General features: G+C 44.1%; 2 protein-coding genes across 3 annotated transcripts in view; one reads left to right on the top strand and one right to left on the bottom strand.

Moving 5' to 3' along the window:
• Positions 1-16,679, top strand: part of LOC121286339 (protein FAM71F1-like) — an 86,294-nt gene that overhangs the window by 31,161 nt on the left and 38,454 nt on the right. The gene's annotated exons all lie outside the window — the stretch shown is intronic.
• Positions 1-16,679, bottom strand: part of rbm28 (RNA binding motif protein 28) — a 44,128-nt gene that overhangs the window by 17,328 nt on the left and 10,121 nt on the right. For both annotated transcript variants that reach the window (XM_041203422.1, XM_041203421.1), the window contains exons 4-11: positions 13,869-13,944; positions 12,119-12,211; positions 11,903-11,974; positions 11,061-11,208; positions 8,315-8,424; positions 8,090-8,165; positions 7,441-7,550; positions 5,948-6,021 (exon numbers count right to left, since the gene is read on the bottom strand). In XM_041203422.1, the coding sequence (XP_041059356.1) occupies positions 5,948-6,021; positions 7,441-7,550; positions 8,090-8,165; positions 8,315-8,424; positions 11,061-11,208; positions 11,903-11,974; positions 12,119-12,211; positions 13,869-13,944 (759 nt within the window). The remainder of the gene's footprint in view (positions 1-5,947; positions 6,022-7,440; positions 7,551-8,089; positions 8,166-8,314; positions 8,425-11,060; positions 11,209-11,902; positions 11,975-12,118; positions 12,212-13,868; positions 13,945-16,679) is intronic.

Below are 16,679 nucleotides of genomic sequence, written 5' to 3'. Positions count from 1 at the left end.
GCCAAACTGATTCCTGGGATGGCGGGACTGACATATGAGGAGAGATTGAGTCCATTAAGATTATATTCACTGGAGTTCAGAAGAATGAGGGGGGATCTCATGGAAACCTACAAAATTTTAACAGGACTAGACAGGGTAGATGCAGGAAGGATGTTCCCAATGGTGGGGGAGTCCAGAACCAGGGATCACAGTCTGAGGATACGGGGTAGACCATTTAGGACTGAGATGAGGAGAAATTTCTTCACCCAGAGAGTGGTAAGCCTGTGGAATTCGCTACCACAGAAAGTAGTTGAGGCCAAAACATTGTACATTTTCAAGAAGGAGTTAGATATAGCTCTTGGGGCGAAAGGGATCAAAGGATACGGAGAGAAAGCGGGAGCAGGCTATTGAGTTGGATGATTAGCAATGATCACGATGAATGGCGAAGCAAGCTCGAAGGGCCGAATGGCCTACTCCTGCTCCCATTTTCTATGTTTCTATGTTACCTCGTCTGACCTACATGTCACTCCAGACCCACAGCAATGTAGTTGATTCTTAAATACCCTCTACGAAATTCTTTCTACTAACATCTGGGTGCTAAAATTGGGGGGACTATCCCACAAGCTAGTCAAGCAACAGCTTGACAAAGTCATACTCTCAGAATCACACCTAACAGACAATGTCACAGACACCACCATCACCCTCCCTGGTTATGTCCTGCCCCACCGGCAAGACAGATCCACCAGAGGTGGCAACAGAGCGTGGTTACAGTCAGGAGGGAGTTGTCCTGGGAGTCCTCAACATTGAATCCGGACCCCAAGGTCAGGTCAAATCTGAGCAAGGAAACCTCCTGCTGATTACCACATACCACCCCCCCTCAGTTAATGGATCAGTACTCCTCCATATTGAGCACCAATTGGAAGAAGCACTGAGGTTGGCAAGGGCACAGAATGTACTCTGAATGGGGGACTTCAGTGCCCTTCACTAAGAGTGGCTTGGTAGCACCACTACTGACCAAGCTGGCCGAGTCCGAAAGGACAAAGATGCTAGGCTGGGTCTAAGACAGGTGGTGGGAGAACCAATAAGGAGGAAGAACCTATCTGACCCTGTCCTCACCAATCTCCTTGTCGCATGCATCTATCCATGACAATATCAGTAGGAGTGACCACTGCACAGTCCTTCTGGAGACAAACTACTATCTTAATATTGAGGGTATCCTCCATCATGTTGTTTGGCACTACCAATGTGCTAAAACAGGATAGATTTCAAACAGATCTAGCAACTTAAAACTGGGCAACCATGAGGCACTGTGGGCCATCAGCAGAACTGTACTCGTTCACAATTTATAACCTCATGGCCCAGCATGACCCCACGTTACCATCACCATCAAGCCAGGGGGTCAACCCTGATTCAATGAAGAGTGCAGGAGGGCATGCCAGGAGCATAAGACCATAAGAAACAGAAGCAGAAGGCCGTTCGGCCCATCGAGGCTTCTTCGCCATTCAATGAGATCATGGCTGTTCTGATAATCCTCAACTCCACTTTCCTGCCTTTTCCCCATAGGCCTTGATTTCCTTTCTGATTAAAAATCTGTCTATCTCAACCTTGAATATACTTAACAACCCAGCCTCGATACCCTCTGCGGTAAAGAATTCCACAGATTCACTAACCTCAGAAGAAATTCCTCTGTCTTAAATGGGTGACCCCTTACTCTGAGATTATGCCCACTGGTCCTAGACTCTCCCACAAGGGAGAAACAACCTCTCAGCATCCACCCTGTCAAGCCCCTAAGAATCTTATGTGCTTCAATAAGATCATCTCTCATTCTTCTAAACTCCAATGAGTACAGGCTTAACCTACTCAACTTCTCCCTATAAGAAAATCCCTCCATACTTGAGATCAACCTAATGAACCTTCTCTGGACATCCTCCTATGCCAGTGTTTCCTTAGATAAGGGGACCAAAACTATTCACTGTATTCCAGGTGTGGTCCAACTAGTGCCTTGTATAGTTTTAGCAAGACTTCCCTATTTTTATACTTCATTCCCTTTTGAATAAAGGCCAACATTTTATTTACCTTCCCTATTACTTGTTGAACTTGTATGCTAGCTTTTTGTGATTCATGCACAAGGACCCCCAAATCCTCTGTGCTCCAGCTTTCTGCATTTAAGTAATATTTAGCTCCTCCATTCTTCCTGCCAAAGTGCATAACGTCACATTTTCCCACATTATATTCCATTTGCCAAGTTTTTGCCCGCTCACTTAACCTGTCTATATCCCTCTGTAGACTCTTTGTGTCATCCTCACCACTTGCCTTCTCACCTACTTTTGTGTCATCTGCAAACTTGGTGATAGTACATTCACTGGCCCCAGCATTGATCCCTGACCTAACTCTCTGTCTTCTATTAGTTAGCCAATCTTCTATCCATGCTAATATACTACCCCCACCACCATGGGCTCTTATCTTTTTAACTAGACATATGCGGTACTTTATCGAACGCCTTTAGAAAATCCAAATATATTACATCTACTGGTTCCTCTTTATCTTTCCTGCTTATTACCTCCACAAAGAATTCTGACAAATTTGTCAGGCATGATTTCCCCTTCATGAAGTCATGCAGACTCTGCTTGATTATATTATGCATTTCTAAGTGCTCTGCCATTACATCCTTTACAATAGGCTCTAACATTTTCCCAATGACAGATGTTAAGCTAGCTGGCCTATCGCTGCCTGTTTTTCATCTCCCTCCCTTTTTGAATAAGGATGCTACATTGGCAGTTTTCCAATTGTCTGGGACTTCTCCAGAATCCAAGGATTCTTGGACAATTACCACCAGTGCATCCACTATCTCTGTAGCTATTTCCTTTAATATCCTAGGATGCAACGCACCAGGTCCAGGGAACATATCAGCCTTTAGCCCCATTAGTTTCCCTAGTACAATAACTATCACAAGAGAAAATGTATTTTTTCCTCTCCACCTTTTGTCCCTTAATTATTTAGTATTTTTGGAATGCTATTAGTGTCTTCTATCGTGAAGACTGATGCAAAGTATTTATTCAGCTCCTCTGCCATTTCCTGGTTCCCCATTATTTCTCCAGCCTCATTTGCTAAGGGGCCTATGTTCACTTTGGCCTCTCTCTTCCTTTTTATATATTAAAAGAAGCTCTTACTGTCTGTTTTTGTATTACTTGTTAGTTTACCCTCAAAGTTTATTTTCTCCCTTTTTATTGTTTTTTTGGTCTTTTCTTGATTTTTAACTTTCCCAATCCTCTGGCTTACTACTAATCTTTGCCACATGGTACATTTGTCTTTCAATTTGATACTATTCTTAACTTCCTTGGTTAACCATAGTATAGCAGCACCAGACATACCTAAAAATGAGGTGTCAACCTTCTGAAGATATAAACACAGGACTACTTGCATGCCAAACATGTAGAAGCAGCATATGATAAACAGGGCTAAGCGATCCCACAACCAATATATCAGATCTAACCTCTGCAGTCCTGCCATATCCAGCCATGAATGGTGGTGGACAATTAACTAAGTCACTGGAGGAAGAGATTCTACAAATATCCCCATCCTCCTTGATGGTGCAGCCCAGCTCATCAGTGCCAAAGACAAGGCTAAAGCATTTGCAATCATCTTCAGCCAGAAGTGCTGAGGGATGATCAACCTTGGCCTCCTCCCAAGATCGCCAGCCAGTCATCAGTCAATTCAATTCATTCCAAGTGAAACCAAGAAACAGCTGAAGGCACTGGATACTGCAAAGGCTATGGGCCCTGACAACATTCTGGCAATAGTACTGAAGACTTGTGCTCCAGAAGTAGCCATGCCCCTAGTCAAGCTGTTCTGGTACAGTTACAAAACTGGCATCTAACCAGCAATGTGGAAAATTACCCAGGTATGTACTGTACACAAAAAGCAAGACAAGTCCAGCCTGGGCAATTATCGCCGCATCAGTCTACTCTCAATCATCAGCAAGGTGATGGAAGGTGTCGCCAACATTGCTATCACTCAGCAATAATCTGCTCACTGATACTCAGTTTGGGTTCTGCCAGAGCCACTCAGCTACTAACATTGATCCTAACATTGATAAAAGAACTGAACTCAAGAGGTGAGGTGAGAGCGACTGTCCTTGACAACAAGGCAGCCCTAGCAAAACAGGAATCAATGGGAATCAGGGGGAAAACTCTGCTGGTTGGAGTCATGCCCAGCACAAAGGAATGGTTATTGACGGTGAATCATCTAGTCCCAAGGCATCACTACAGGAGCTCCTCAAGGTAGTTGTCTTAGCCCAACCATCTTCAGCTGCTTCATCAATGACCTTTCCTGCGTCATAAGGTCAGAAGTGGGGATGTTTGCGAACAATTGTGCAACATTCAGCACCATTCGTGACTCCTCAGATACTGAAGCAGCCTGTGTCCAAACACAGCAAGTCCTGGACAACATTTAGGTTTACATTCAGGCTTGGGATGTTAAGTGGCAAGAAACATTCACACCATACAAATGCCGGGCAATAATCACCTCCAACAAGAGAGAATCCAAACATCTCCCCTTGACATTCAATGGCATCAACAGCACTGAATCCCCTACTATCAACATCTTTGAGGTTACCATTGACCAGAAAATGAGCTGGACCAGCCATAAAAATACTGTGGCTACAAGAGCAGGTCAGAGGCTGGGAATTTTGCAGTGAGTAACTCACCTCCTGACTACCTAAAGCCTGACCACCACCTACAATGCAAAAGTAAAGAATGTGATGGAATACTCTTCACTTGCCTGGATGAGTGTAACTCCAACAACACTCAAGCAGCTCGACACCACCCAGGCCAAGCAGCCCGCTTGATTGGCACTACATTCACCACCTTAAACATTTATGCCCTCCGCCACTGACACATTGTGGCATCAGTGCGAACCATCTACAAGTTGCACTGCAGCAACTCACCAAGGCTATTTCAACAGCACCCTCCAAACTTGCAGTCTCTACCACCTAGATGGACAAGAGCAGCAGATGCATGGGAACGCCACCATCCTACATTTTCTCCTTCAAGACATACACCATTCTGACTTGGAAATACATCGCTGTTCCTTCACTGTTGCAAGTCAAAATCCTGGAACTCCCTCCCTAACAGCACTATTGATATATCCATATCAAATGGACATTAATGATTAAAGGAAGCAGCTCACCACCACCTTCTCAAGGGCAATTAGGGATGGGCATTAAATGCTGGCCTAGCCATTGATGCCCACATTCCAAGGAAGAACTTAAAAAAAAAGGAAGCAGGTGCAATCAGAGTTCAGAGAAGTAACCATAGGGATGAGCAAAAAGAAAAATTTTGAGGAGGTAGGAAGATGTTAGTGAGTAGAGAGAGATAGTTTAGGAAGCACTTCGGCTTGAGGGGATTGTGATGTACTTACATCAATGGACAGATGGAGATGAGACGGACCCGCATATGGCAAGATAGGATCCAAAGAATAGAAATTACAAAAGAGAATGGGAATTCTGATGTATGATGAGGAATGAGACTGACAGGGCCAGAGCTCCTTGACACACTCGGTTAAACACAGCCTCGAAGTCAGGGGCAGTCACTCTTACCTCATGAATGAGCATGTTGGCCAAACAGTCTTCTCTCCCCCTCAACTTCCAATGGAAACTAGAGGATGACCAGGGTCTGCAGTGTAGGATACCACCAATGGGTGAAAACAGATGCCATAAATTAAGAAGTAGAGCTCAAATGATACAAGTTTTCATTTTAAAAGCCTAAAAACCTGTAGTGGAAGGGAAGGCTGGGGGTGGAGTGGGTGGGTGCAGGGGGTGGTGATGGTCCCTAATTAAGCTCCTTGTGGGGGTCTTGTGAGTTAAAACCAGAGATGGTGTAATGAGTCTCAATTTCAGTAAGGAGGCAGGCAGGCACCCAACCAGTCTGATAACCATGCAATACTGCCTCTAAACACAGGAGATCCTCACCTCGCACTGGCTCTCTGCTGCCTCCACACAATTCTGTGCCGACTCCTTAGTCACAAACTGGGCAAAGGCACAACCTACAAGATATGGGAATCAAGAGGGTGAGAAACAAAAGGTCAAACAGCACACATCAGCTTCTCTCTCCTAACTAGGGAACTATAAATACAGCTAATAGGCACTCATACGAACAAGAAGGAGTGGGCCCTTCAAGCCTGCTCCACCATTCAATAAGATCACAACTCTCAGAAAAAATTTTGCCTCATCTCTGTTTTAAATGTGCAACCCCTTATTTATGAACAGTGACCCCTAGTTCTAGATTCTCCCACAAGAGGAAGCATTCTCTCCACATCCACCCTGTCAAGGCCCCCACAGGATCTTATATGTTTCAATCAAGTTGCCTCTTACTCTTCTAAGCTCCAGCGGATACAAAGATAAAAACAAAAAACTGCGGATGCTGGAAATCCAAAACAAAAACAGAATTACCTGGAAAAACTCAGCAGGCCTGGCAGCATCGGCGGAGAAGAAAAGAGTTGACGTTTCGAGTCCTCATGACCGTTCAACAGCGGATACAAGCCCAGCCTGTCCAGCCTTTCCTCATAAGACAACCCACCCATTCCAGGTATTAGTCTGGTAAACCTTCTCTGAGCTGCTTCCAATGCATTTACATCCTTCCTTAAATAAAGAGACCAATTCTGTACACTGTACTCTGTGGTCTCACTAGTGCTCCTTATAACTGAAGCAGAACCTCCCTACTTTTGTAATCAATTCCTTGTGCAATAAATGATAGCATTCTAATTAGCTTACCTAATTACTTGCTGTACCTGCATACTAGCCTTTTTGCAATTCACGCACTAAGACACCCAGATCCCTCTGTATCTCAGAGCTCTGCAATCTCTCATCATTTAGATAATATGCTTCTCAGTACAAGCTGTGCCCTGCACATGGCCATAAACGTATCTTCTGGTCGTAGAGTTACTGACAACCACCACTGGAGGAATCAACAGATTAGGGAAGAAAAACAGTCCAGAAGTTTGAGCAGATAACCTACTCCAATTTTCCAGTGCCATAATGACGGGGTCCTGCACTGTTACTGGTGCCGTCTTTCAGATGAGACGCTAGTTGCACAGGCATCAAAAATCTTGACATCCTTCATGTGAAACAGGTCATTTGATTATGAGGTGAGCCATAAATGCTCTATTTTCATATACCAGCAGCATTGAGGGAACAGTGATTAAGGCCAGGAATCCTTGCTACTCTCTCCCTCCTTAACTCAGGCTCAATGAGGCCAATAACAGCACCACCCAACCTCCCCACCTGCGATCAACTAACACATTACAAGGGAGTGGTTGAAGCTGGTTTGCGTGGCCTCCACAACTGTGCACCCCAACCCTCAACAGCCTCCTGGTGTCTACTCCTCTACACCACACTGGATGGTCTATTATACACTAATGTCTGCAATTACGAACAAGCATTTGTTGTAGAGCCCCATGCCTCACCTTTGGAGTGTTCTGTATCATGGTGCATGACAACTCGAACATACTTCAGGTCTCCAAACTGCTCCAACATCTCCCCCAGCGTATCTTCCTCAGTGTCAAAGGACAGGTTCCTGCAGGAGAAATTGAGAAGGAAAGCAGGAAATTATCAGATAACTCAAGAGAGCATATGGAAAAACCAGCTGGTAACAAATAAAAGCCTAATCAGGCTTGATCCCAAAGGGATAAACACACACTGAGCAATAAAAGTCAGAACGATACGCATATACCACAAGGGATCAGAGACTGAGGAAGGGGAGTTGGCCCACCTGAGGAGCAAGAGGATCAAGGAACAGCTGTGACCCAAGTGACATCCTCTGCCTCAGAGTCCACCCCCTCCCCAGGGGACTGGATGCACATGCATTCCCCACCACTCCCCGACCAGAAATCAAAAGACATGATCGGCTGCGTAAATATTCCTTGGCAGTCAGCAAGTTGTTTTGTTCTTTGGACTTTTTGCAGTTGGTCAGTAACTCAGCAAAGGTGTTTGGACATTTGTTTTACTGCATCTCATCAGCAGGAAGACTTGCGGTCAATAGGATACAATTGCTTTTACATTGTCCACAACCTCCCCACAAACCACCACCTCCTTAGGAAACATTTCTGGTCTGACCTGATGAAGATCGTTCGCCCTTCATGAACATCCGCTGGGTGATTGGACTTTCTCAACTTCTTCACAGGCTTTTCATCTGAAGGAGAAAGATGGAACTGTTTGAAGATCACAGGCCCCTTAGGGTGCAAACTCTAGATAACTTCCTTGCCCTCCTTCATCTGCAAAGGCTCCAAATTCCACCAACTTTTAGAAAATGTTTGCATAGGGCTTAAATTCATCACTCACCCTCATCATCTGACTCTGAATTACTATCCTCTGAATCTTCTTCATTTGACACATCTTCATCATCACCAATTTCATCTTCTGTCGTATCCTCCTCCTCCCTCATCATTGATCTGAAAGCCAAGGTATTCTGGTGAAATTTGAGCATCCCAGGCTGATGTGGAATCAGCTCAACACCTGCATCTACAATATGGTGTCAAATTCCCAGGTGGGGATGAGGAGGGAGGGCAAAGCTGAATTCATCTCAATTCAAGCAAAGCAAAGGCTTGTATGGGGCGTAAACAATGACACTTATTAGTTGGGACGAATGGCATGCTTCATGTCGTAGGCGACAGGTAAAGCATGATTCAGTAAATCAGACTGACCCAAGAATTAGCACCAGTAGTCATTATAGCATAATATCATCCATTACTCACCTTGGACTCAGAAGGTTCTGGGTTCAAGTCCCACTGTGGGGACTTGAGCACATTAATTATGTTGAGAGATTATGATTCTAATTAGGTTGCCACATAAGATTATGTAACCAAGGGAACACAAGCCAAATCCATGCAGCCGTTTTTAGCTGTGGAATCCTTCTGGTCAATCTACTCATGCGGTTCTGGAATCATAGAATTTAAAGCACAGAAACAGGCCATTCAGCCTAATCAATCTCAGTCAGCGTTGATGCTCCACATAAGTCTCCTTCCATCTAACCCTACCAGCATATCCTCCTATTATTTTCGCTCTCATGTCTATGGCTAGCTTTCCATTGAATGCAACTGTATTATTCACCTCTATTCTCCCTTGTGGTAGTAAGGCCCACATTCTGGGTAAAGGCAACACTGAATTCCCGATTATATTAAATAACCAGAATGGACCTGAGGAAACGTTTCTTTTTAAACATAGCAAGTTGTTGTAATCTGGAAATCACTGTCTCAAAAGTGATGGAAGCAGATTCAATGGTAACTCTCAAAAAGAGAATAGATAAATACTTGAAGGGAAAAAAATTCTAGAGCTGTGGTGAAAGAGCAGATGAATGGGATCAATTAGATAGCACTATCAAAAGGAAAGATAGATCAAATGGCCTACAACTGTCTTGTATCATTCTATCACTACCTTCTCAAGGGCAATTAGTGATGGACAACAAAAATGGTAGCCTAGCCAGCGACGTCCACGTCCCTTGAAAGAATTAAAAAGTCATATATTTTATTTATGCTTTAGAGTCCCATAAGTGGAAATATTTTCTCCATGTCTACACTGTCAAACCCCTTCCTAATTTTGAAGGCCTCTTTTTGAAAGTCAAGCAATTAGGAAGGCAAACGCAAGGAGTTAACAGTGTAAGAATGAGGAATTCTTGCAGCAATTATACTGAGCTTTGGTGAGACTACATCTGGATTTCTGTATAGTTTTGGTTTCATTACCTAAGGAAGGGTACACTTGCTTTAGGGGTGGTGCAACGAAAGATCACAGGATTAACTTCTGAGATGAGAGATTGAGTAGAATGGGCCTATATTTTCAGGAATTTGCAAGAACAAGAGATGATCTCATTGAAACATGAATTTCTTAGAGAGCTTGACAGGGTAGATGCTAGGAGGCTATTTGCCCTCGCTGGAGAGACTGGAACTCACTGTATTAGGTTCAGGATAAGGGGTCAGCCATTTGAGGCGAGGGGAGACAGATTCAATCAGGGTTGAGAGCCTTTAGAATTCTCTATCCCCAAAGGGCTGTGGATGCTTAGTCATTGAGTATATTAAAGACCAAGATCAATAGATTTTTGGGCACTTAGGAATCATGGAATATGGTGATAGGGCAGGAAAGTGGAGTTGATGTAGAAGTTCAACCATGATCTTATTGAATGGTAGAGCAGGCTCAATGACGCATATGGCCTACTCTTGCTCCTATTTTTTATGTTTGTATGTCACACAGTTGCACCTGCACTCAGACCTGGACACACACTGCCCTGAATCTACTGCATTTGCATGGTTCTAGATCCTTCGTCCTTGCAAAACAGAAATGACCTGGAAAAATATAGGGGTATTTAGTCAAGGATGAATATGGCAATTAATCATTCCTGCAGTTCCTTAATCTGGCAGTGCCCAATACCATTTGACCTATCAAACCACTGCTCAGTGTACTTAACAGGGACAAACCCAATGGCTCATTGGTAACACCAACTTGAGTGGCACATAACCAAACAGGCCTCATGTTTGGATTCTGAGTTTGCTGACTCCAGATCTCAACTAGGCAGCAATAGGGATGTGACAACCAGATTGCAGTGCCTCTGGGCTCAGGCCAGAGAAGGGGAGTTGAGTGAATTAGGACTCCTGCTACCTCCTGCTGTACATTGCTTCCTGGAAAAAGTATGTGGAATTCCAATAGGGTGCATGAGACTGTAACGTCCCCTATAGCTGAACAAGCTTACTGCTACTCACAACAACTTGCTATGTTTAAAAAGAAACGTTTCCTCAGTCCATCCTGGTTATTTAATATAATCGGGAATTCGGCGGAGTTGTCTTTACCCAGAATGTGGAACTCACTACCACAAGGAAGAATAGAGGCGAATAATACAGTTGCATTAAACGGGAAGCTAGACATAGACATGAGAGCAGTATGTCTTTTGCATACAACCACGTGAATGGCACACATCACAAGTCAGTGTCTTTAGAAGAGAGAACTACTGTCTGACCATCTCTTGCACCCAGCAGGAACACCTCTCAAACAGCTCAGGGCATTAGTCCTTAGCATGAGGATTAACACTATGCTCCATTACCCCTTCTTGGGTGCTGCTTTCCTCTGCAGATTCGGTTTCAGTTCCTCAATGGATTCTTTTTCCTCCTGGGTCCCAGAGTCCTCATCATCTTCTTCCTCGCTCTCTTCATCAATATCTGTATCCTGATCAGTTTCCTTATCCTCAGCTCCTGCCATGAATGATCACAATCAGTATTGAGAATTCCAGTTGGGGGACACATTAGCTGAAACCCATATCTTGACTCACCCATTCACCCATCATCGCCTTTGCTCACTAATCAACACTGGCTCTGGGTCAGATAATGCCTCAATTTTCAAAATCTCACCCTAGCTTTCAAAGTCCTCCCACCCCACCTCCCAACCCCACCTGGCCACAGCCTTACCTATCTCTGTGGCTTCCCCTAGTCCTACAAACCTCTAAGATCTCTACCCTCCAATTCTGGTTTCTTGTGCATTCCCAATTTTCTTCACTGCACCATTGGTAGCCATTCCTTCAGCTACCTAGGCTGTAAGCTCTGGAATTCTCTCCCTAAGCCTCTCCATCCTCCTCCTCCCCCCACCCCCCACCCCGTCTTTTAGATGCTCCTTAAAATCTCTCTGTGATCAAGCTTCTGTCCTAATTTCTCCTTATGTGGCTCAGTGTCAAATTATGTTTGACAACGCTCCTCTGGAGCACCTTGGGGCTTTTACTCTGTTAAAGGTGCTACATAAATGCAAGTTGATATTGTAGTATAGATGGACAACCAACTGCAAGGAAAGCTGCCCAGAAGGGAAAATTCTAAGGAAATCTCTCCAACTCCCCCAAATTAAATCGACTGGAAAATCCCAGGATATCAATAACCTGCAGTTAGCTGTTCCAGTTACCTGCACTCTTGAGATTCACTGTTGCTCTGTACTTGTCCTTCGCCACTGCCCAGTCCACTGCCACAGGACGACCTGAATGAATAACAAGGACATCAGAAACAATCAACTCCCACCCCCTTCCCCCCTCAATGCACAACCTCCCATCTGTGACACCCCCAATGCTCCTACACATTACATCCTCCAACTCCCACCTCCACTGCTGAATTCTCTCATTACCCTTAATCTCCTTCAGGTTCATTCCCTTCAACGCTTTCCCAGCCTCCAGAAGGTTCCTGAGCTGAACAAATGCAAATCCTCGCATCTTACCATCTGAAATAGAGAAAAGGAAACATGCAAAATATTTAGAAATATGAAGCCTGAATTGCAAAAATCATATCAAACATAATATCTAATTAATGGAGAGAAAGCATCTGTGCATCCTCTCACCAAACTGCGGCTGTCATACTTAAAGAAAACCACACATTTGGGACGTACAGAGGAATTCACTTAGCCAATTCATACAGGAGTCAGTGCGGCTGTGACTTCCGACACAGGAGAAATAAACAGCCATTGACAAAGGAGAAATAGAAAGCCATTTTTTGGTTCACCACCATCCCACCTTTACACTCAGAACTGGCATGCTAACAGAACCAAAGCATAGCTGCTGGTCAGGTCCAGGAGCTTCACAAATCTTTGGTGCCCATTCCAATTTTCATGCACCTTGAAAATTGGTGATCAGAGCTATGGAAAACAGGCAGCCTCATGCATGCTTGCAAATAGTGGTCAGATGACATAATTTTGGACCCCCCACCACCACCTTCCTTCCCTCCCTCTCCCTCCCAGACCCCCATTGTCACCGCTGCGTCATTTTCACTTCTGCAGACCTGTTAGTTCCTGCACCACCAACCATGGCCGATACAAGACAGGGATGGCCATTGCCAGCCATACTTAACAGGGATCTCCAAATGCAATCAGGTAAAACTGGCTGGTGATTCTGGAGACATCTTTCCTGACAGTTATTTGTGAATTTTCCACCTAAACAAATTTGAAAGCTTATATAGTTACTGCTATAGGTTCTGTCCTCATACCACTTCATAATATTGCTTTCTGCTCCTCATACTGCTCCATAACATTGCTTTCTGCTGTTCCCATTGAAACATACATCTCCTTTTTAAAATGCTACTGCAAGCCACACCATCTGATTACCCAATTCCAAGTTGGTGAGCTTCCAATATGCCCTGCCCACCATCAATTAGCTTAGCACCCGCGTCAACAGTTTACTGCCAGCCTACTATTCCAAACCTAGTTTACCATGGAGATTCAACACTTTTCCCTGTCCACCACCCACCATTGGCCTGTGTGCCGCCTCACAAACTACCACTTTACCACATGGTCCCCTCCTATCAGCTTATCCCACATTGGAGGAGGGAATCCCCAGAATGTCTGTAACCTCTGATTAACCTCAGGAATCATGCTTCGAAATAAGAGGCAGGGACTTTAAGCTGGGATCTGAGCTGCAATTCAACTCTGGTTATCTTTAACCACTGTTTACTTAGCAAGAACTAGACTTTATGGAATTAAAGGGCACAGATCTCCCACAGCAGCAGAATACTACACTGTGCACTATGATATAGTGTTATGGAATGAAGAGGACAAAAGGAGGCTAATCGGGTCAATAGGCCTGTGCTGGCTTTTTCAAAGAGCTACCAATTGCTTCCGCTTCCCTTGTCTCTTTTATAATCTTCCATCCTTTTATATAAAAAAGAACTAACTCCTTTTTGTTCTCATTGCAATATTATTTTGGGCAAGTTCTCCACCTTTTTTTAGTAACTTCTCTCATGTTTCTCCTTGTTTACTTGTCTGTATACCTTCAAACTGACTGGAAAGTTGCACAGCCCTGACAAATATCCCAGTCCAGTCTGGCACCAAAACTAAGAGATCAGTGTCGAACCTCCTGAAGTAGACGGTTCCCCCTGTGGACACTAACCTTCTTTTGTAGGGATGTGAACCTCCAACACAGTACCATATCGTGAGAAAATAGTCTTCAGGTCATCTTCTGAACACTGAAAAAGAGGAACACCTATCAGAGCAACAGTTACAGTTCTGAGGGCAATTGCCAGGCTCAAAAGGGGGTAAGTATTTGGGCAGGGGTGCTTGGAGACATTGAGATGAACAATCCAATAATACCTTCAATACTCCTTCTGAAATAATGTGAGAATCACCACATTCCTCCAAAAATCTTATGCTCAAATCCTCTGTTCTTGCAAATTACTGAACAGCCTACACCGACTTCTATTTGTTATGTTGCCACCCCATCTCGAAGCTCCCTTTCCTCTCCCTAATCCTTGCCCACCTTACCCACAGTTCCTTGTTTGAATCACTCCATCAGGTTCAGCACTGAAACAGACTTAATCAAATGTCACAAGTCATATTTTCTGTTACTGTGATTATGTTGCATTACCCCTGCTCATCCTCTCTGAAGTCTTTGGCAAGGTTGACCACATACCATTCTCCTCCATCACCTCTTGTGGCCTCTCCATCACCTCTCTGTTGCCAGATATCCTGTCCTGGATGAAAGGCAATTACCTTCACTTAAACATTAGGAAAACCAAAACCATCACCTTTACTGCCTGCCCAAAAAAAAGCTCATGGTGAAGGAGGTGACACATTGACATGGACAGAAGATTGGCTAGCTAACAGGAAACAGACAGCACGCATAAATGGGTCTATTTCTGGTTGGCAGGATGTGATGAATGGCATGCCACAGGGATCAGTGCTGAAATCGCAACTTTTTACAATTTATATAAATTACTTGGACGAAGGGACCAAAGGAATGGTTCCTAAATTTGCTGACGACATAAAAGTAAGTAGTAAAGTAAATTATGAAGAGGGCACAAGGAAGCTACAAAGTAACAGAGATAGGGTAAGTGAGTGGACAAAGATCTGGCAAATGTAGTATAATGTGGGCAAATGCAGTATAACGTGGGCAAATGTAAAATTGTTCATTTTGGCAGGAAGAATAAAAAAAATTATCTAAATTGTGAGAGATTGCAGAGTTCTGAGATTCAGAGGGATCTGGGTGTCATCGTGTATGAATCACAAAATGCTATTATGCAACTACAGCAAGTAATTAGGAAAGCTATTAGAATGTTATCATTTATTGTGCAGGAAATTAATTACAAAGGTAGGGAGGTTGTTTCAGTTGTAGAGAGCACTTGTGAGACCACATCTGGAGTAGCGTACAATACTGGTCTCCTTATTTAAAGGAAAGATGTAAATGCGTTAGAATCAGTTCAGAGAAGGTTTACTAGACTAATACTAGGAATGGGCACGTTATTTTATAAGGAAAGGTTGGAGAGGTTAGGCTTGTATCCACTGGAATTTAGAAGGGTAAGAGGTGACTTGATTGAAACCTTTAAGATCCTGAGGGGTCTTGACAGGGTGGCTGTGGAGGGGATGTTTCCTCTTGTGGGAGAATCTAAAACTGGGGTCACTGTTTCAAAATAAGGAGTTGCTTATTTAAGGCAGAGATGAGGAGATATTTTTTCTCTAAGAGGATAGAGTGTCTTTGGAACTCTCTTCCTCAAAAGGTGGTGGAAGCAGAGGCTTTGAATATTTTTAAGGCAGAGCTAGATAGATTCTTGATTAACAAGCGGATGAAAGGTTATCGGGGGTAGGCAGAAATGTGGGGTTGAGGTTACGATCAGATTAGTTGTGATCTTATTGAATGGCAGAGCAGGCTCAAAGGGCTGAGCGGCCTACTCCTAACTCATATGTTTGTGCGTAACCTTGCAGACCAATTTATCTCTGAGCTAAGCTTCCAACCCCACATCCTTCACATCATAAAGACCACCTTCTCCATCTCCATGGCATATGAGTCACAGGGGGTACAGCAAAGCCCCACACAATGGGGTCACAAGAAGTGGAGAAAATTGCAAACTTGCCCTCAACTGTTGCCCCAGGAACCAACGATGATGCAGTTTCTGTTGCCTCTCGAGTTGAACACAACCCAAAGACTAGGTTACAGTGTAGCTGCTGCAAGACCTGCTGAGCGGTTTCAGCATTTACTTATTTTTAAAAATAGTATTTCACGGCATCGCTGGCATTTATTGCCCATTCCTAACTTCCTTTGAGAAGGTGGTGGTGAGTCACTTTCTTGAAACTCTGCAGTCTTTATGGTGTAAGTACATACATAGTACTGTTATGGAGAGAGTTCCAGGATGTCGATCCAATGACAGCAAAGGAACAGCAATATATTTGGGTGCAAGAATGGTGAGAGACTTGGAGGGGAACTTGCAGGTGGTGGTGTTCCCTTTAGCCTGCTGCCCTTGTTCTTCAAGGTGGTAGAGGTCGCAGGTTTGGAAGATGCTGTCGAAGGAGGCAAGGTGTTTTGCTGGACTACATCTTGCATATGGTACATATTGCTGCCATGGTGCATTGTTGGTGGAGGGGGTATATGTTTTAGGTGGTGGATAGGCTGCCAATCAGGCAGGTTGCTTTCCCTGAGTGGTGAGAGAGTTTGAGTTCCTTTGGAGCGGCACTCACCCAGGCAATTGGAGAGTGTTCAATCACATTCTTGACTTGACCTTGTTGATGATGTTGGGAGTCATGAGCTACTTGTTGCAGAAGTTGCAGCCTCTGCCCTGCCCTTGTAGCCACAGTATTTATATGGTCCAGTTAAATTTCTGGTCAGTGATAGCCCCCAGGGTGTTGATGGAGAGGGATTCAGTGATGATAATGTCATTGATTGTCATGGGGATGTGGTTAGATTCTCTCTTAATGGAGATGGGCATTGTAT

The sequence above is a fragment of the Carcharodon carcharias genome, chromosome 13 (genome assembly GCF_017639515.1).
Source record: "Carcharodon carcharias isolate sCarCar2 chromosome 13, sCarCar2.pri, whole genome shotgun sequence".
Taxonomy (NCBI): Eukaryota; Metazoa; Chordata; class Chondrichthyes; order Lamniformes; family Lamnidae; genus Carcharodon; species Carcharodon carcharias.
This window is presented reverse-complemented; position numbering and strand designations above follow the sequence as displayed.